This window comes from Sapajus apella, unplaced genomic scaffold, assembly GCF_009761245.1.
Source record: "Sapajus apella isolate SASKATOON/1434 unplaced genomic scaffold, GSC_monkey_1.0 scaffold171, whole genome shotgun sequence".
Lineage (NCBI taxonomy): Eukaryota > Metazoa > Chordata > Mammalia > Primates > Cebidae > Sapajus > Sapajus apella.
Genome location: NW_022437111.1, coordinates 848,762 through 866,713, shown reverse-complemented (window position 1 = coordinate 866,713; position 17,952 = coordinate 848,762). Strand labels below are relative to the sequence as shown.

At 37.2% G+C, this 17,952-nt stretch overlaps 1 protein-coding gene across 1 annotated transcript in view; it reads left to right on the top strand.

Moving 5' to 3' along the window:
• Positions 1-15,228, top strand: part of SLC49A4 (solute carrier family 49 member 4) — a 78,992-nt gene extending 63,764 nt beyond the window's left edge. Inside the window, exons 8-9 of the mRNA XM_032267743.1 lie at positions 7,789-7,971; positions 14,574-15,228. Coding sequence (XP_032123634.1) covers positions 7,789-7,971; positions 14,574-14,689 — 299 coding nt within the window. The 3' untranslated portion in view covers positions 14,690-15,228. The remainder of the gene's footprint in view (positions 1-7,788; positions 7,972-14,573) is intronic.
• Positions 15,229-17,952: the final 2,724 nt, after the last annotated feature.

The following is a 17,952-nucleotide window of genomic DNA, read 5'->3' as shown; positions in this document are numbered from 1 at the left end:
ATCTTTTATTGCATCGTAAGATGGAGTGCGCTGTTTCTTTTTTTAACATAAAAAAAAAAAAAAAAAAAAAAAAAAAAAAAAGTGTAACACGTATAGGCTAGAGAATAATTCTCACTATATTTTCATGTATTTTCCCTTCATTCTTAACTACTCTCTTCAGTTTTATGGACTAAAAGTGACAAGGTCTTGTGCTCATGACAGACTGCTCAAGAAAGAAAAAGTAAAATATGGATTAAAAGAAGAGAATGGACTTGTGAAAAATCTTGATGTAAGAAGCATTAGAAGCTGAGGAAGATCATATAATGTTTATCCATGGAGATTTTCAAGAAGAGAAATAAGTCGTCTAGCAGATTCTGTGTTTCTTGCAGTTAGAGGGCTTGACTAGGTATCAGTGAGTGTTCCATGATTTAATAATACATTATAGCACGATATGCCTCATTGTCTTTTGGAATCGCAGTTGCATATATTGTGTGTTTTAATCAGCAATAGATTATGAAGGCCATAGCAGTCATTTTTTCTAAGGAAGAAATGTGATTTGAGGGAAGAGGTACAGCTCAGTGATACAGAAATGCATATCTGTGTGTGTACACACGTAGATGTATTGTTCTATGCATTCTTTACACTTAAAATCTATGAAAAAACTATGTAGTTAACAAACATTGTGAATGTTTCTTCTGACTGCTTATTGTTTCTCTTTATATGTGCCTTCATTTCCAAAAGGAGTGTCTTCACTTATTCAAGTTTAATTTGGATTATGAAATATTTGTAATAAAGGTCTAATCTAATAATTTCCAGTTAACTTTCCTAACTTTATCATAAAATAAAAGTTCAGTCAGTATACACAGTAATAAAATTTGTCCAGTAAAGTATATTAATGTTATAAGCCTACCCGTTAGGGAAATTTCCTGATTCTACTCCTTAAGATAATTTGTAATAAAAATCTGTTGTGTTATTTTATAATGCTACTTATTTCTTAATAAAACTTTAAACAAATCTTCTATTATTCTTTTCCACCAAGAAGCATCTACAGGTTTTTTGTTTTTTTGTTTTTCTTCTGAAACAGTCTGACTTTGTTGTCCAAGCTGAAGTGCCTTGGTGAATCTCAGCTCACTGCACCCTCAACCTCCCAGGCTGAAGCTATCCTCCCATCTCAGCCTCCCAAGTCACTGACTATGGGCGTGTGCCACCACACCCAGCTAATTTTTTTTGTTTGTTTTTGTAGAGAGAGGATTTCACCATGTTGTCCAGGCTGGTTCAAACTCCTGAGCTCAAGTGGTTCACCCACTGTGGCCTCCCAAAATGCTGGGATTATAGATGTGAGCCCCATGCCTGGCAAGATTTTTGGTTTTATCTGTTTTTTATTTTTTGTTTTTGAGATGGAGTCTTGCTCTGTTGTCCAGGCTGGAGTGCAATGGCATAATCTCTGCTCACTGCAACCTCCGCCTCCTGGGTTCAAGCGATTCTCCTGCCTCAGCCCCCTGAGTAGCTGGGATTACTGGTATAAGCCACTGTGCCCGGCCAAAATTTTTGTTTTTAATATCCTGTTTAAGTTCTCCTTCTTACATGTATTTAAATTTGTTATTGATCCACTTAACTGAACTCTAGGCATCATCTAATATAATTTATCATTCAGCAAGTGAATGTCTTTAATCACATCCCAGGTATATGTTCATCTGTTTACAACCTGAATATCTCCCACAAGAAAAGACATTACCTGTTTCTTTGTTAGCTCTGGGCCCTAGAACATTCATCCTCCCAGTAAGTTATAACTGGTGTGGAGCAACACAGCTCACAGAGAATAAGTCAACTCCCTTTCTCTTCCATTGACAGCCCTCAAAACATTTGAAGACAGCTGTCATGTCTGACCTTGACTTTTAATCTAACCATGCCCCCCAGTTATTAGAACCATTCCTCAGCAGATGTGGATTCCACACCACTTACCTGCGGGATCACTCTCTTCTAAACCTACTATAGCTTGCTAGGGTCCTCCTTAAAACATTTTGTTAGAATTTAGCATACTTTTCCTGCTGCACTCAGCACCAAGGCTGTTGCTTCTCATGATCAGAAGTTCTTTTTTTTTTTTTTTCTTTTTTGAGAGAGAGGAATATAATTATCATCTTAACACTGTGCATATAAATGGTTGCTAGGGCAGTAAGTGTCCATCATATTCCTTAGAGTACGAGTGATCTGAGGATAAAGTGTGTTTTATTTACTGCTCTAACGTAGCAGCTTCCACATAATAGGTATCTGATAAGTTGTTTTGAAGAAAGGCTTAAGCTAAGTTTTCCCTCTTATAGTTAAACAGTCTGTGGCCCGTTTTATATTTACTGTGATTAAAGTTCATCTTTTTGTTTGTAACCTTTTGATGCTCTTTGTTTTTGATTCTGTCATATAATGTGCAGTCGCTTCCAGCTTTTATGGTGAATACAGATTTGGGAAATATGCCTTTCGTGTCAATACCATTGAATTTAAAAATACCAGGTGTTGTTGTTTGTTTTCGTTTTTTTCAGTCTGACACAGTGAATTGGCAGAAAACATGCTAGAGTCTGTAGGCCTAAATTATATCATTATTAGCACTGCAAATTTCCATTGTTTCTAAATTAGCTGTTTTTTCACTTTCAGAATTTTGGTCGCTTCAACTGTAAAATATTTTACCTGCCTCAAAGAGCTGACAGGATGATCAAATATGATAATATATGTGACAGCAGTTTTTAAAATATTTTTAGAAATTATATAAATCTAAGATTATGAAGTTATGTTATTGCTATCTTGAGAATCTCATTAGATGTTGATAGGTCTTATTCTTATCTGTAATTTGTTTTGTAATCACTGATCTCCTAAAGGTTTAGTGTAACTTTAGTTAATAAAAATGTATTTGTACATAGTTTTGTTTCCCTAAAGTTTAGTAATTTGTTTTGTTATGGGAACAAGGGTGGGGAAGAATACTTTCAGGGTTATGATCCAAGACATGTGCTTGAAATACATTCATTTTTAACTGTACAGTAGTTTGTGCTACATAGGACTTTGTTTTTTGCAATTTAAAGTGTAGGCCCATGAAATTTTATTTGCTTTTTATTAGAAAAAAAAAAAATCTGCATCAGCACTTCAGTTGTGTTTGTTCTGCTAAATTACCTTGAATTTTTAATTGAAAGGCAGTTGATTATAATTTTAGTATCAGTATTACACAAAGTTATGGAAATATTTAATGATCATGTAGTTTGAACCTTCCATGACAAGCAAGAAATTATCTTGTCTGCCTGACTTTTAATAGATGACATTCACCCACTGGATGTATGAGATTCTAAACTGAAAACTCGAATGGAAATCAAATTCAGACTTGCAATAATCAGCGTCTGCTTTATGCATGCCCCAGAACACTGGAATATATTAAATCAGTCCTGACACAGCTACCTTCCCCCATTCTAATGATGAGGATCTTAATTTAACCCCTTCCTGGGTAAATTATTATGATTTTTTACTTTCTGCAATAACAAGTGATTTCCACATATCTATCTAGTGTAATAAAAATCTCTTGGTCACCACTTTATTTATTTGGGGGGGCGGTACAGAATCTCATTCTGTCACCAGGCTGGAGTGCAGTGGCACAATCTCGGCTCACTGCCACCTCTGCCTTCCAGGTTCAAGTGATTCTTCTGTCTCAGCCTCCCGAGTAGCTGGGACTATAGGTGTATGCCACCACACCCAGCTAATTTTTGTATTTTTAGTAGAGACAGTATTTCACCATGTTGGCCAGGATGGTCTCTATCTCTTGACTTTGTGATTTGCCCGCCTTGGCCTTCCAAAGTGCTGGGATTACAGGCATGAGCCACCGCACCCAGCCAGTCATCGCTTTTATAGTAACACAAGAAGCAAACACCAAGACTGAGACAATCGAATGAAAATACTTCATTTTTGATTACTGACCTCTAAAGTTATATCATCTATTTCTCCTACATATAATAGCCCATTTATCCTCCAAATAATAGGAATTCTAACAAGTGAAGTGGGAATCTTCACGTCAAGGACCCCGCACCAAGGCTGTGTTATGTGGCTCCTGGATGTAGACATCACCTCTTTGGTTCAGCTCACCTGGTGATAACCATTTCTGAGCTAATGAGCTCACAAACTCACATGAAGTGGAGTTGTGTCTACTGTCCATTCATTTGTTCATAATGAAATTTCTTTTAATTTTATTAAATAAGTAAGCTATACACATAGCAAAAAAATTCAAATTCAAGTAGTAGAAAAAGAGTATACAGTTAAAAGTCTCTACTCTCCTGTGACCCCCAATTTTCCTCTCTGAAGGCAAACCTGATTGCCAGTTTCTCCTATATTCTCCCAGGGAATTCTGTGTATTTACAGATAGATACTGTAATGTGTGTGTGCCCTTTGTTTTAGTATAACATACTTTTCAGTACCTTTTTCACTTATGTATCTTAAGTGTTATTAATATTATTATAGTACATACAGAGGTGCCTCATTTTTAATTGTATAATATCTCTTTGGATGTTTTATAAAATTTTAACCAACCACACCCCCACCATTGGGGGCATTTAGCTTGTTTTTCATCTTTTCATACTATAGTTTCTTTGGTAAGTGTTCTTTATATATCTATATCTGCATAGCAGTAGGATAAATCCTTAGGCATGGAAGTGTTAGGTCAAAGAGTAATTACCTTATTTATTTTGATAAACATTTCCAAATTACTCACCAGAAGATGAGCTATTTACAGTTCCATCAGGAATGTTTAACCACAGTAAAAATTTCATCTTTCCAACAGCAGTTATTTATGCCTCTTCTTCCAAGTTCCTCCCAGAATTTAGACACATAGAAAGCCAAAATCCAAAGACTCTTAATAAGCATGAAATGAGGACCAAGGGACTTGCATGGTCTTGAGGTCTCAGGGTTTTCAGATAGAGCCCCCTGCTTCCCCATGGGATGTGTCAGAGAGCCCAGTCTCTTCTGACACATCCCATGCCTCTTTCTTTGTACGGTGCTTGATAAAAAATCATTCAAATTGAATCTCTCTTTTCTTCCTTTTTTTTTTTTTTTTTTTTTTTTTTTTTTTCAAGATGAAGTCTCACTGTGTCACTGAGGCTGGAATGCAGTGATGCAATCTCAGCTCACTGCAACCTCTGCCTCCCAGGTCCAGGTGATTCTCCTGCCTCAGCCTCCTGAGTAGCTGGGACTACAGGCACCTGCCACCATGCCCAGCTAATTTTTTGTATTTTTTTAGTAGAGACAGGATTTCACCATGTTGGCCAGGATGGTCTCAATTTCCTGACCTCTTGATCTGCCCACCTTGGCCTCCCAAAGTGTTGGGATTACAGGCGTGAGCCACCTCGCCCAACCAAATCTCTTTTCAAGACTCCATATTGGTATTTCCCTTTCAGTACATTCGTATTATATTTTCATTCATTTACCACATGGAATTATTCTGTTAACCAGATTGTAATTATTTTTAAATTATTGCATTTTAATTTGCCTGACTACAAATTATATATAGGAGTACATTTCCTTCAGAAATAAAAATGTAGACAGGATTATTTCAAAACATGTTTCCTAAAAACAGCTAATTCCATCAGGAATTTGGGAGTCTTTACTCAGAAGTAGCACTTGCTGGTCCTTAAGAGCTTGATTTATTTCCTGTTATTTACTTTAATATTTTCTTGTTTTAAACTCTTAGGCTCATCTGTCTTTGGGTCAATCATCCTCTTTCCTCTGACTACCACTGACTGATCAATAAATTAATATTTTTAAAAATAACTTCATCATTATTATTATTTGGAGAGACAGGGTCTCACCATGTTGCCCAGGATGGTCTGGAACTCCTGGGCTCAAGTAATCCTGCCTCAGCCTCCCAAAGGGATTACAGGTGTGAGTCACCATGGCTGGCATGATAATAAATTATTCTAGGCCGGGTGTGGTGGTCCACACCTGTAATCCCAGCACTTTGGGAGACCAATGCAGGTGAATCATTTGAGGTCAGGAATTCAAGACCAGCCTGGCTAACATGGCAAAACCCCATCTCTAATAAAAATACACACACACACACACACACACACACACACACACACACACACACACAAAATTAGCTCGGCATGGTGGTACATGCCTGTAATCCCAGCTACTAGGGAGGCTGAGGCAGAAGAATGACTTGAACCCAGGAGGCAGAGGTTGCAGTGAGCCAAGATCACACCACGGCACTTTAGTCTGGGAAATAGAGCAAGACTCCGTCTCAAAAATAATAAATAAATAAATCTAAAGTGATTTTCCATCTCTAGATTTCCTAATGTACCACTAATGAGTCATATGTAAGTAGAAAATGTGATTGATTTATGTGATCTACATCTGGCAAATATATTGTGAACATGAAGCATTAGGTTGTGTTTTGTTTTTAAGAATCTCTTGAAAATTATGTCACATTTTAAATGGTATTTGTCATAGCCATCTGATGCTTCCCATGTAATTGTGCAAATAATCTGATCACTGCTTTAGTCAGCAGTATGTTCTTAATTCACCAAGTGATTCTTTCTTTATCTATTTTCATATCTACTATTCAAAGAAACAGTCAAAGTAATTACCAACTATTTGTTTTATTAGAACATATTAAATATTTTATAATCCCCAAAGACCAGTGTAATTGGAGGGGGAAGCAAGAGTGGAGGTTAATTAGAGAAATTCTATTAGAAATCAGTGTATACTATTATTTTTTTTACCCCTTCGACAACGTCATGGACCGTTAATGATTGCAATCAGTTATGGTAAATTCTGGTAATTTGATATGTTCTGTGAGTGCATGAATTATACATAACAGATTTAATGTAACTTCCTTACTTTCTGCAGTTCCCATACAGGATTTTTTTTTCCTTAACAAATATTTTTATTAAAAATACTTTCCTTGTAACCTTAAACTTAGGATGACTTCTACTCATTATTATCAGTGAATATGTTATACTTACTAGGATATAGGGACATATTTTAGGTTTCTAAATAGGGAATCATTTTTTTCCTTTCTGGTTCTGTTTTCGCCTTCAAGTTAAAATTAATGAAGGTTCATAGACAGACAGTAGTAGCAATGATAAAATTACTTGTAGTGTATTTCCCCAGACTTTCTTATAAGAATAAAAATAACATCCTTATTCAATAGACTTTGCCACAGAATAGTGTTAACAGATTTTTTATGATTTCATTGGGGATCCTAGTCACTATTAATTGTACATTTCTGGATGAAATATTTTTCTGTGTTTCAAAAAAGTTACTTATTTGAAAAAAAATGTTGACATAAAACCCATTCCAAAATCGAGGACTGATTACATTGTGTTTCTCAAGAAATTACATACTGCATGATGTTTATTTTGTGCTTGAAAGCAATTATTAGCCAATCTCTTTAGGTAACTTTCAGTAACATGTAATGCTTCTGACATTTATTCTTAGATTTTACATTCTAAAATAATGGAACAAGTCTAGAGGAGTATGACCAAGCAGGAGAAGAACCCTTTTAATTATATGATAGTGGTAAATTGTTTTGTGCTTTGGAATAATCCACCAGAAAGGTAAAGGAAATAAACTGGTACTCATCCAGAAATAAAATGTTTTTGTGTCTCCTCCACAAAACTGCAGCAAAGAGCTGACAGATGTGTGATGCTTTGTCAAACTTTACCAACTACCTTTGAAAAGAGAAGAAATTTCAGAGTCAATGCTTTGGAAAGAGAACACCCTAAAGATCGATCTGATATGACTGAACACTGCTACTGTGAAACTAAAATGTTTGTGTTTTTATTTTAGTGACATTATATGCCTCCTGCATTCTCCTGGGAGTCTTCTTGAATAGCAGTGTACCTATATTTTTTGAGCTTTTTGTGGAAACTGTCTACCCAGTTCCAGAAGGAATTACTTGTGGAGTTGTCACTTTTTTAAGTAATATATTTATGGGAGTACTTTTATTTTTTCTCACATTTTATCATACAGGTAAGAAATTTGATTTTTTATTTACTATTTAAATGTGTTACAAGAAAAGCTTGTGTCACCAGTGTATAGAAGTTTTTTATTTGGAGAAGTCTCACTAAGGCAAATTACTTTATGTGAGCTTTCATTGCCAATGAAAGGAAACTCCTCAGTTGTTTTTCTTGAAATGCATTCTAGCCCAAGTACACTCTCACTCCTTCCCTGCCTGTACTCCCCACCACCTCCCCGAATTTCTGAATTAACCTGAACTGAAGCCTAGCATTTGTGCTTTTAAAATCCTCCCACCCCCACGCCTTACCCTACCAAGTGATTCAAATATGCAGATTGTCATTATGAACCTCTGGTCTATTGCTTTTTAAAAACTACTTTGAATCTCTCTTAACACAGGATGTAAATTAATATTAGGGTTGTATAAGGAGTTTAAAGCCTGAGGGATGAATGAAGGAAGTCACCCAGTGTAAGGAATGCTCTAAAATGTGACACTCCAAGAGGCCGAATTGTTTATAGGAGTATTTCTGACAGGGTTATAATTGCAATAATAACTATGCTAACCTCCTCAACTGGAAAATAAATTTTGAAACTGTCTTTCTTTCCATAGGGTAGATGAATTTATTTTTATTTTTATTTTATTGTACTTTAGGTTCTGAGGTATATGTGCAGACCATGCAGGATTGTTGCATAGGTACTACATGGCAAGGTGGTTTGCTGCCTTCCTCCCCCATCAGCTATATCTGGTATTTCTATCCACCCCCAGCTGTCCCTCCCCTAGTTCCCCCCAACTGACCGCAGGTGTGTGATGCTCCCCTCCCTTATCCACGTGTTCTAATTATTCAACACCCGCCTGTGAGTGATACCATGCAGTGTTTGATTTTCTGTTCTTGTGTCAGTTTGCTGAGAATGATGGTTTCCAGATTCATCCATGTCCCTATGAAGGACACGAACTTATTTCTTAATATAATAAACAGTACATTAGATTGTTTTTGTCAATCAGTAATGCAGGTAAATTAAGTCTTTGCTAAACCTGATACAAGTTTGATTTATCATATGAAGGAGGGTGATATTAATGAAGTCAGAAGATCACTCTTTGTTGTCCTCCTGGAAACACGTGCTTCCATTAGGGAAAAGCACCATCACCAGGAATCAGGTCTTTCCTTCCAATTAGTTTTCTAAACAGCGTAGTTGACGATCATTACATATCAGCTTTAATCCACTTGAGCTGTATCACAATTTAAATTAAGTGGCTTATTGCCTGTCTATCTGGTAAAGCATCAGAGCTGGCTGTGATACCCCCTGGGATGGTAGAAGCAGTTTTCCAGCCAATGGGCACAGCTTTGCTTAGTGGTTGGTGCCACCCAGCAGAGCATGGTTTTTCCTGTCAGCTAAAAATAGAGTTTTGTCCTCCCGGTATTTAAAAAGAACAACAGCAAATGCCAGATAATGTTATTCCCCAGTAAATCTTTTGCTTATGGTCTCTAGTATGTAACAAACACGTTTTTATTTATCAGTTTAAGGCAGGGAAGACACCAATAATGGAAACTGCCCTAAACTGTCTTACTGCAACAGAGGTCCATGCACATCTGACCGTTTTGCCTGGCCAGTAGTTTATCCCTGTCACTCCCCTGGGTCCTGTTGCAGTTTTGACTTGTTAACAGCGTTTGGTGTCTGGAGTGAATTAAATGGAACTGACGTCAGTCAGTACTTCTTCCTCATTTTGCAAATTCATAGTGACCAGATACAAGCAGATATTTTATTTCTTTGGCAGAGCGAGCAGAAGAAACATTTGGCACTATTTCTGCCCATTTCTGATATAATCAAGTTTTTATCTAGCTGGGAGAAACAAAACATCCTTCTTTTTGGTTGGTTTCTGATCCTGTGTTCTTATACATGTTTGTGTAGATGTTTAAAAAGTTTCCACTTAAACTTTGTGACTATTGTAAAAAAAAGTGGAACTTTTTGAAATAATTTAAATGTTTATTTTAGATTCAAGGAGTACATGTGCAGGATTGTTACATGGGAATATTGCATGGCACTGAGGTTTGGGACACGAATGATCCCATCACCCAGGTATTGAGCATAGTACCCTATGAAACTTTAGATAATCTTTCATTTTAATCCACCAAGACGGTTTCCAGGAAAACGGTCTCATTAAATTTTGGCATTTTAGGCAGTTAAGAAGAAGATACATAGGAAAGAGCCTAGTCCACGGCACAGCTGGCACCCACCGATGTTTGTTTTGTTTCTGCTATATAATTCGCTGACTGGTGCTAGGAATTTAAATATCTAGTCTTCCATTGTAAAGAAGTGCTTTTATGTGTATTTATGAGTGCGCATCATGAATACATGAAAACATCGTCCACATCTCTCTAGGACTAAAGTTACTAGAACCATGAAATTCGTGTTGAAACTCTTTTCAGTAGGATTAATTGATCTTGCCCTAAAAGTCCTGTAGCAGATCACATTCTTTATGGTCTGAGGTATGATGATATATAAATTGCAAATCTAAAAATTCTGTAAAACTGTTTCCTAACAATAAATGTTAGTTCTGCAGCCTAGTACCCTATACGTTTTATATGATAAATTGAATTCCCTTCCATTAAAACCAGTGTTCAAATGTCATTATTCAGTTATTTTGAAACTTGAAAACTCACCCAGAAGTTAATTATATGTCAAAATTCAACTATTAGTTATGTGATTAGAAGGCCTGATTTTTTTTTAGGTGTAGTGGAGACAGGGTCTTGCTGTGTCACCCAGTCTGGAGTGCAGTGGTGCAATTATGGCTCACTGCAACATCGACCTCCCAGCTTCAAGTGATCCTCCTACCTCAGCCTCCCAAGTAGCTGGGACCACAAGCATGTGCCACCAAACCTGGTTCATTTTTTGTACTTTTTTGGTAGAGATGAGATTCTGCCATGTTGCCCAGGCTGGTCTTGAATCTCTGGGCTCAAGAAATCCACCTGCCTTGGCTTCCCAAAGTGCTGAGATTATAACTTAGAAGATGATTTTTAACCATCATAAAGATCTGTGGTTTTTTAAGTCAGTTCTCAAGGAAGTACTAAATTTCCTGACTCGGGTTTTTCCCCCTGCAGTGTACTATCTGATAAGTGAAAACAGATAATTTTTCAGGGCTACACAAACCCCAAAATGACCACAATAGAATGCCTTGCCTAGCCAGCGAGGTTCTGCTGGCAATTTGCTTGCAGATTAGAGCCATTACAGCCATTGAAGGCAAATGTGATTCAGGCTTCTATACCAGTGCCACTATAGTTATATACTATAGAATGCTTATTTGGAGCCTTGGGTCGCAGGGTCTCCACGTCCTATTTCAATTCAGCTTTGGGAACCTGGAACCTTGTCAGAAGTTTTTTTAGAGTTTTATTGACTTGGATTTTTCAAGGTCACTGCCCAAAAAAAAAAAAAAAAAGTTGTTACTTGCTCCCTGATATAAGCATATTTGTAAAACTGAGTTGCTTCCTGCGTTTGGGAATTTCATTGAGTTGAGATAGCATGGTGATGCTTTATTCTAATAAAGTCACATAGAAAAATCAATTCGAGAATGCTGTTATATCCTTTATGTGCTCTGCAATGTATTCTGTTTAATATTCTGAAGTTTGTATTATCTGTTACTTTTTGTTCTAGAAGCTTTCCAGCGGGTTTTGGCTAAAAGCATCATGATTTTTATCTCAGTGCTTTCATTTTAAAGTGGCTGACCATGAATGTGAGGCTGCATTGTTACTCAAAAGATTCAGGGGCCTGGCAGAGGTGGGAGGCATTGACTAATGATTACCAGGAAAACAAAGAGCAGGTTCAACAAATGTGGACTAGTGAGAAGTAATTTTATATCTAAGAAGTAGAATAATGGAATGTGATGGTACGATCTACTGGGTAATTGATGTGGAATGAAGATAGCAGGGCATTGTCCTGGGAAATCATGGGGTCAGCTGGCTGCTCACCTTGAGTGATAAAGGAGACAATCTTGTTAAATCATCATAAAAGAAAATAGGAAAGTGATTCTGGAGTGTGGCAGCTGGAAACAGTCAAGTCCTTGTCAGTGGTAGAAACCAAAAACATGGCATCACTGAAGGGAAAGATGAGGCGAAAGGTACAACAGGGCTTCCAGAAGAAAAAGATAAGAGGATGAGCAAAATCCCAATTAGCTCTATCCCAAAAGAGTCTCATCATTTACTGCAGAGCCCACTCACTAAGTCGAGCACCTGTCTAAACTGTAAATTGGCAGAGAGTACTCTGCTGTGCAGTAGACAATAGAGACCCAGCGGAAGTATGGGGCAGGCTGTAGAGCCCTGCCTTCAAGTGTGGATTTATATTTCATCCAGTGAAAGGCAAAGGGAAGAAATATTAGAAACCCATGCTTATTTTAAAAGAGAAAAAGAGTTACAGTACGAAATCTCAGTGGCTTGGGATTCTGTTAATTCATCTGTATCAGGATCAGAAAGAGGCTCAGAAAGGAGAGCAGTTGACTTTGCTACTGCCAAGTCAAATTATATTTTTAAGCAAATAATTTCCTTGCTTATTAGAGCACCTAAGCCATGGTTTATGTGAATGGTTTTCAGCAGGAAAATGTAAGGTTCCCCTGTCTCTGACCTTTTGCTTTCTAACAAGGCAAATAATTCCAAAGAACACTTGCAGTTGATTGAAACAAGTGAATTTACTGAGAGGTGGATTTGACTTTTCAGAGAGAAGCACACAGTAAAAACCAGTGAACAAACCATAGTGCTAAAAAGCAATTATGTTAAGTTTTTAGAGATTTCATCTGAACCTATATAGAAGAATGATTTTACAATTCTAATAATAACTGAAATAAAAGGTATTATTAAAAAATTGGGGCAATATTTGACAGGTTTCTCAGTTTAAGGAAAGCAAGGACAAGCTGATTGTTGCTATGTGTGTTGCTCTAGTTCCCCATAAAATACAGTCTTTAAGATGTAGCAGCTGTCATTGTTGTAAACCATTTATCAATTACCATACATCTTTTATCTGTTGTTTAAAATTTGACCCTGAAGTCCAAGTTCTCCCTTTTAATGCAAACAAAATGCTATTGTCTATATTTTACTACTTTTTAATTTTTTATTGTTTCTTTTTGCCTAGTAAAATTACCAGAAATCCGGGGGTTATATAGTCAACATAAAAGCAGAAAGTACCTGTTGTGTCATTTCAGGGAACATCAGAATGAAGACAAGATCTCATAGATCACAGCTTCTCTGAGTATTTAGACTATGTTCAATCCAAGTAAAGCAGAGAAAACAGCTTTGCATAAAAATACCATTGAAATATACATCTTTGTTATATACTATAGAATAGCATGTCTGACTTTTAAAACATAGTAATTGAGAGGTGGAGAGGCTGCTTTTGTGAGCATATTACAGGGAAAAAAAGGTATTGCAGCACCTTTTCTTGCCAGTCAGTTTTCTGATTTCCATTCCTGAGCATAAATTGCTCTTTTAGCCATATGAATTATGGATTAAACTAAAGCAGCAGTGTGGAAATCTTTAGGATGACTTTTGAAGATTAAGGCAGTATTAGCATTTTGTAGAGGTACAAAGGGAAAATAAAACCCCTAAGAGTGACCAAAAAAAAAAGGCACCAAGGAGTTTATTTTCCTTGTTTTTTTAAATTGAAACTGCTAAATGGATATTAGACTAGAAACGTTGTCCCTACCACCTCCACCAACATTTTTATGCCAAGGAGCTATTCACTTCAGAGCCTTGGGGTTGACCGGCAGATGGGCTGGGGTAGAGGAAGGCTGAACAGATGCACAGCCCTAGGGTCCCTGGAGCTCGAGGAAGTGGCTAGAGGCAGCTACAGTGGGCAGTGTGTGTTGGTAGCAAATGGCTCAGGATTGTCTTGTTGGAGAGTCCTGAATTCATGAGAGAGCATTTCTGAAGAAGCATGTGTTTGACACATTAAATCAAACAACAACAGAATTGCCCATTCAAATGATTCCTATAGGTTTTCCAGTAATTGGCATCATACATAACCATTCATGCTGGTGGAGAAAAAGACTAGAAAGAAATAAGCCAAATATTCACAGTGGTCTCTGGGGGCAGAATGATGATTGATTTTTTGGTATGTTTTATTTTTAAATATATTTTCTAATCTGTTTTACAGTGATTTCTACTTAATATTTTTGCTGAGAAATAGATATTTCTATTCAAAACATCTAAAAATGGTATCTCAAAATTCAGGTGATTTTGGTATTTGTCTTTTTAATCCATCAGATATTTATAAACAGGGACGAGAGTGATGGTGATAGAGGGTACTTAAAGAATCACTATCAAACTAACATTTAAAGGTGATTGATTTTTTTCTTTGAAGTAATTTATTTTTGTAACCGAAGTCAAGGTGGATTAAATTGGTGAAAAGTTATTAACAATATTGATTAAAAATATTCCACATGGAAGCCCTGCAATATATTACACACATCACTTAGTCTCCAGATTGTCACTGTTTATTGAAAGGCAGTTTCTAGGCCTTCCAGGGTGCATTTATTAGACGTACTTTTTAATGCAGAGCAGATTCCTTCCAGCATACAGGTGGTGTTCGGCTGGTGATGCATGAATGTTTAAAACTGCATGTTTTTTGTCTTACAGAGTTGTCTTGGTTCAATTGGTGCCTTCCCGGGTCGTGTTTGCTCAGTCTCCTCCTCATTCTGTGCTTCAGGGAATCCTATGACAGACTCTATCTTGATGTGGTTGTCTCCGTTTAATAGCACAGACTTGAAGGAGTTTAAAAGGAGGCTAGAAGTCAATACTGCACACTGCACATTTGCTCGGAATTGCACATCTAACGGGAAAAGAAGAAGAAAGAAACTTCATTCAGAGGTTTTGTTAGGTTACAGATTATCACATTAATTTAATTACTACTAGGTAATAATAATGGGGACTTGAGTGATAATAGGGGATTTTGAAACTCTACAGATGGCATACCTGTGCCTGATTCTGGGGTTGGAAGTATGACGTCTTACACGTAAAGCACTACCTAAGTAATTCTCTGTTTTGTGCCAGTACTAAACTACTGATTACTTGTAATTATGAAAAGAAATAAAGGGTGTCTATCACATGAAGATAACGCCTTCCCTAAGTCACATATCAGAATAGGAAGATATGCCACTAACTTCTGAAGAAGTTCAAACCCTGTATCCAGTTTTAAAGATAAAATAGCCAAGAGGTATGTCGATGATAGAAATTAGCCACGTGTACACTACATTTTTTTTTCTAATAAAGCCATTTCTTATATGACTCCTTATTTTAATCAGGTCAGAAGCCCTTGGCCATCTTGACTATGGTGATCGGGTGCTTTCCAGTGACTTCCGAGCACAGGCACTGTGTCTCCATCTCAACCTATCTTTGTTTCTGTGAAATGCAATTTCATCTACTAGGCCCTTAAATAATTATGTGAGGGTGACTAAATGTTTAATATAATTACATTAAATATTGTATGAAAAATTGTAATTCCATTAGTATCTAGCACTTTGTTACAAGTGAAATGACAAGTCACATGGACATACTGTGTCTTCTGCCTGTATATGGTGGCATGAGATGTAACGTCCAGAGCCTGCTATTATTTACCAAGGTTAGATTTTATTCAGTGACCCTTGTTTGAAAATAATAATTTTATCACATTGAAACTTTCAACTCTTAAATGATTTCTGATTTACATCCTTGTGATTCAGCTTAGGTTGTAAAGTACTCCATTCTCTGTGGAGTCAACATATTTGAGAGGGCAGTGTTTTGCCAGTACCTATCGTCTTTCTATGGATGGGGGTAGGGAGAAGATTACACATCATTTAAGTGAGTATTGCGAATCGTATTTTCTTTTTGTTTTTACTTCTATCATGCATCAAAATAGACCAGCTGCTATCTTTGCACTTATTTTAAAAAATAAGAGTTCCACATTGGGTGGCTCTCAGACACAGATTTCACGCTGCAGTGGGAGTGTGGTATCACCACTATTCATATTCACATAATTCCCCTCACCCAGAAAAACCAACCGTTTTCCCGAAAACTCAAGAATACTGCTATACCTTTATTATTCTTAGCTTCCTCCAGCCCTCTTCTTGTCTTTTCTCACTTGACATTGTACCTTCATTGTCAGTTAAGTATATATACGTCTTGTGTTTTTCTGGATAGAGTGCAAGTGGCTCCTGTTAGCGAAGGTGGTGAAGCCTGGTTCAGGAGAGCTGGGCAGCCCTGGGCCTGCTCCTGTCTGCACCCGCGCACGACATGACACACCCACATGCAGATCCTTAAGTCCCTCTCCCCTCCCCCTTAGCAAGTGCAAGGCTGTGCATTAACTCACCTCTGTCCTGGAGAAGCATCCTAGTACTACTTGGCGACTTCTAAGACTCTAACTTGTGAAACTAAGGAAGTAACAAACCCCTCAAATTTAACATCTGTCTTCAGTCATCTTTAAATCATCTCCCTTTATAAACACCCTGCTTACTTAGCAGGAAGTGAAGGAACTAAGAAACTTGACAAAGAGAAGAAAACCTACAAAAGCTAGACTTAGTTCCAGTTAATTCTGTCATTCTTCTGAAATAAAAATGAGATAAAAGGAAGGCAAAATTCTCGTTTTTTGTTTTGAGACAGGGTCTTGCTCTGTGGCCCAGGCTAAAGTGCAGTGACCTGGTGTGATCTTAACTCACTGCAACCTCCATGTCCCAGGCTCAGGTGATCCTCTCGCCTAAGCCTCCTGAGTAGCTGGGACTACAGGTTCGTACCACCACACCCAATTAATTTTTCTATTTTTAGTAGAGACATTGTTTCTCCATGTTTCCCAAGCTGGTCTCAAACTCCTAGTGATCCACCCACCTCAGCCTCCCAAAGTGTTGGGATTACAGGCGTGAGCCACCACACCAGGCCAAGAAGGCGGTGAACCACTGGGAGTTTGAGACCAGCCCGGGCAACATGGAGAGACAATGATTGAAAGCCAGCCATTAAGGTTATCAGTAGACCATGACACAGATGCTAAATAGCCAACACCCCTTCCTGTTCAGAGAGAAGCTAGAAAGGAGAGGGAAGAATTATAAGGTATTTGGTTATAGTCAGAACTATTATGTTTGAGGATGTTGTTTTATAAAGTTCTGCTATAATAAGATTTCTTGTGTAGAATATTTTAATTGTGGTTAATTGTACTTTTTTTAAGGGACAGGATCTCACTATGTTGCCCACACTGGACTCAAACTCCCAGGCTCAAGTGATTCTTCCACCTCAACCTCCCAAGTAGCTGGGACTGCAGGCATCTACCACCAGACCAGGCTTAATTCTATTTTTAACACGAAGTAAAAAATACAATTTAAAAATATTACCTAAATGACTAGTTCAAAACATCCCAAGTGGGTAGTGACTAAAAATTCTTGCTTTGTTGAGAATTCTTGTTTTTAGAGTACATGAGGTGAGATGAGTCCTTCTATTTTGTTTGTATCTGCTTACCCCTCTAGCAGGTAATTGTTCTAATTACAAAGTACAACTGTTTAAAGTGATCAAAAGTTCATGTATCAAACCTGATAGGAAGGGAACCAAAAGGCTTGGGAGTAGGGAGAAGATTACACATCATTTACGTGAATATTGCAAATCATTTTCTTTTGTTTTTTACTTCTATCATGCATCATAATAGACCAGCTGCTATCTTTGCATTTTCTAAACTTTATAGAATCCTAATGAAATGTTACAACTGAAAGAAATCTTAACCCTTCACTAATCCAAACCCTCATTTTAGCATTTATAGTAATGATTCTAGAGAGGGAAATACAACTGAGGCTCACAGTTTCTGACTCCCAAACCAGGCGTTTTTTTCCTACCTTACAGAATTCCAGCTTAATTTAGACCATTTTGGGTGTGCATGAATACCTTCCATGTTCAAAAATGATAGGGCTTAAGAGTAAGTTTCCATTATTGAGTATGGGAAGTACAGAGATTAAATTGATGTGGTTGTTTGGTTTATAAGTAAAATTCTCTTCATCACTATCCT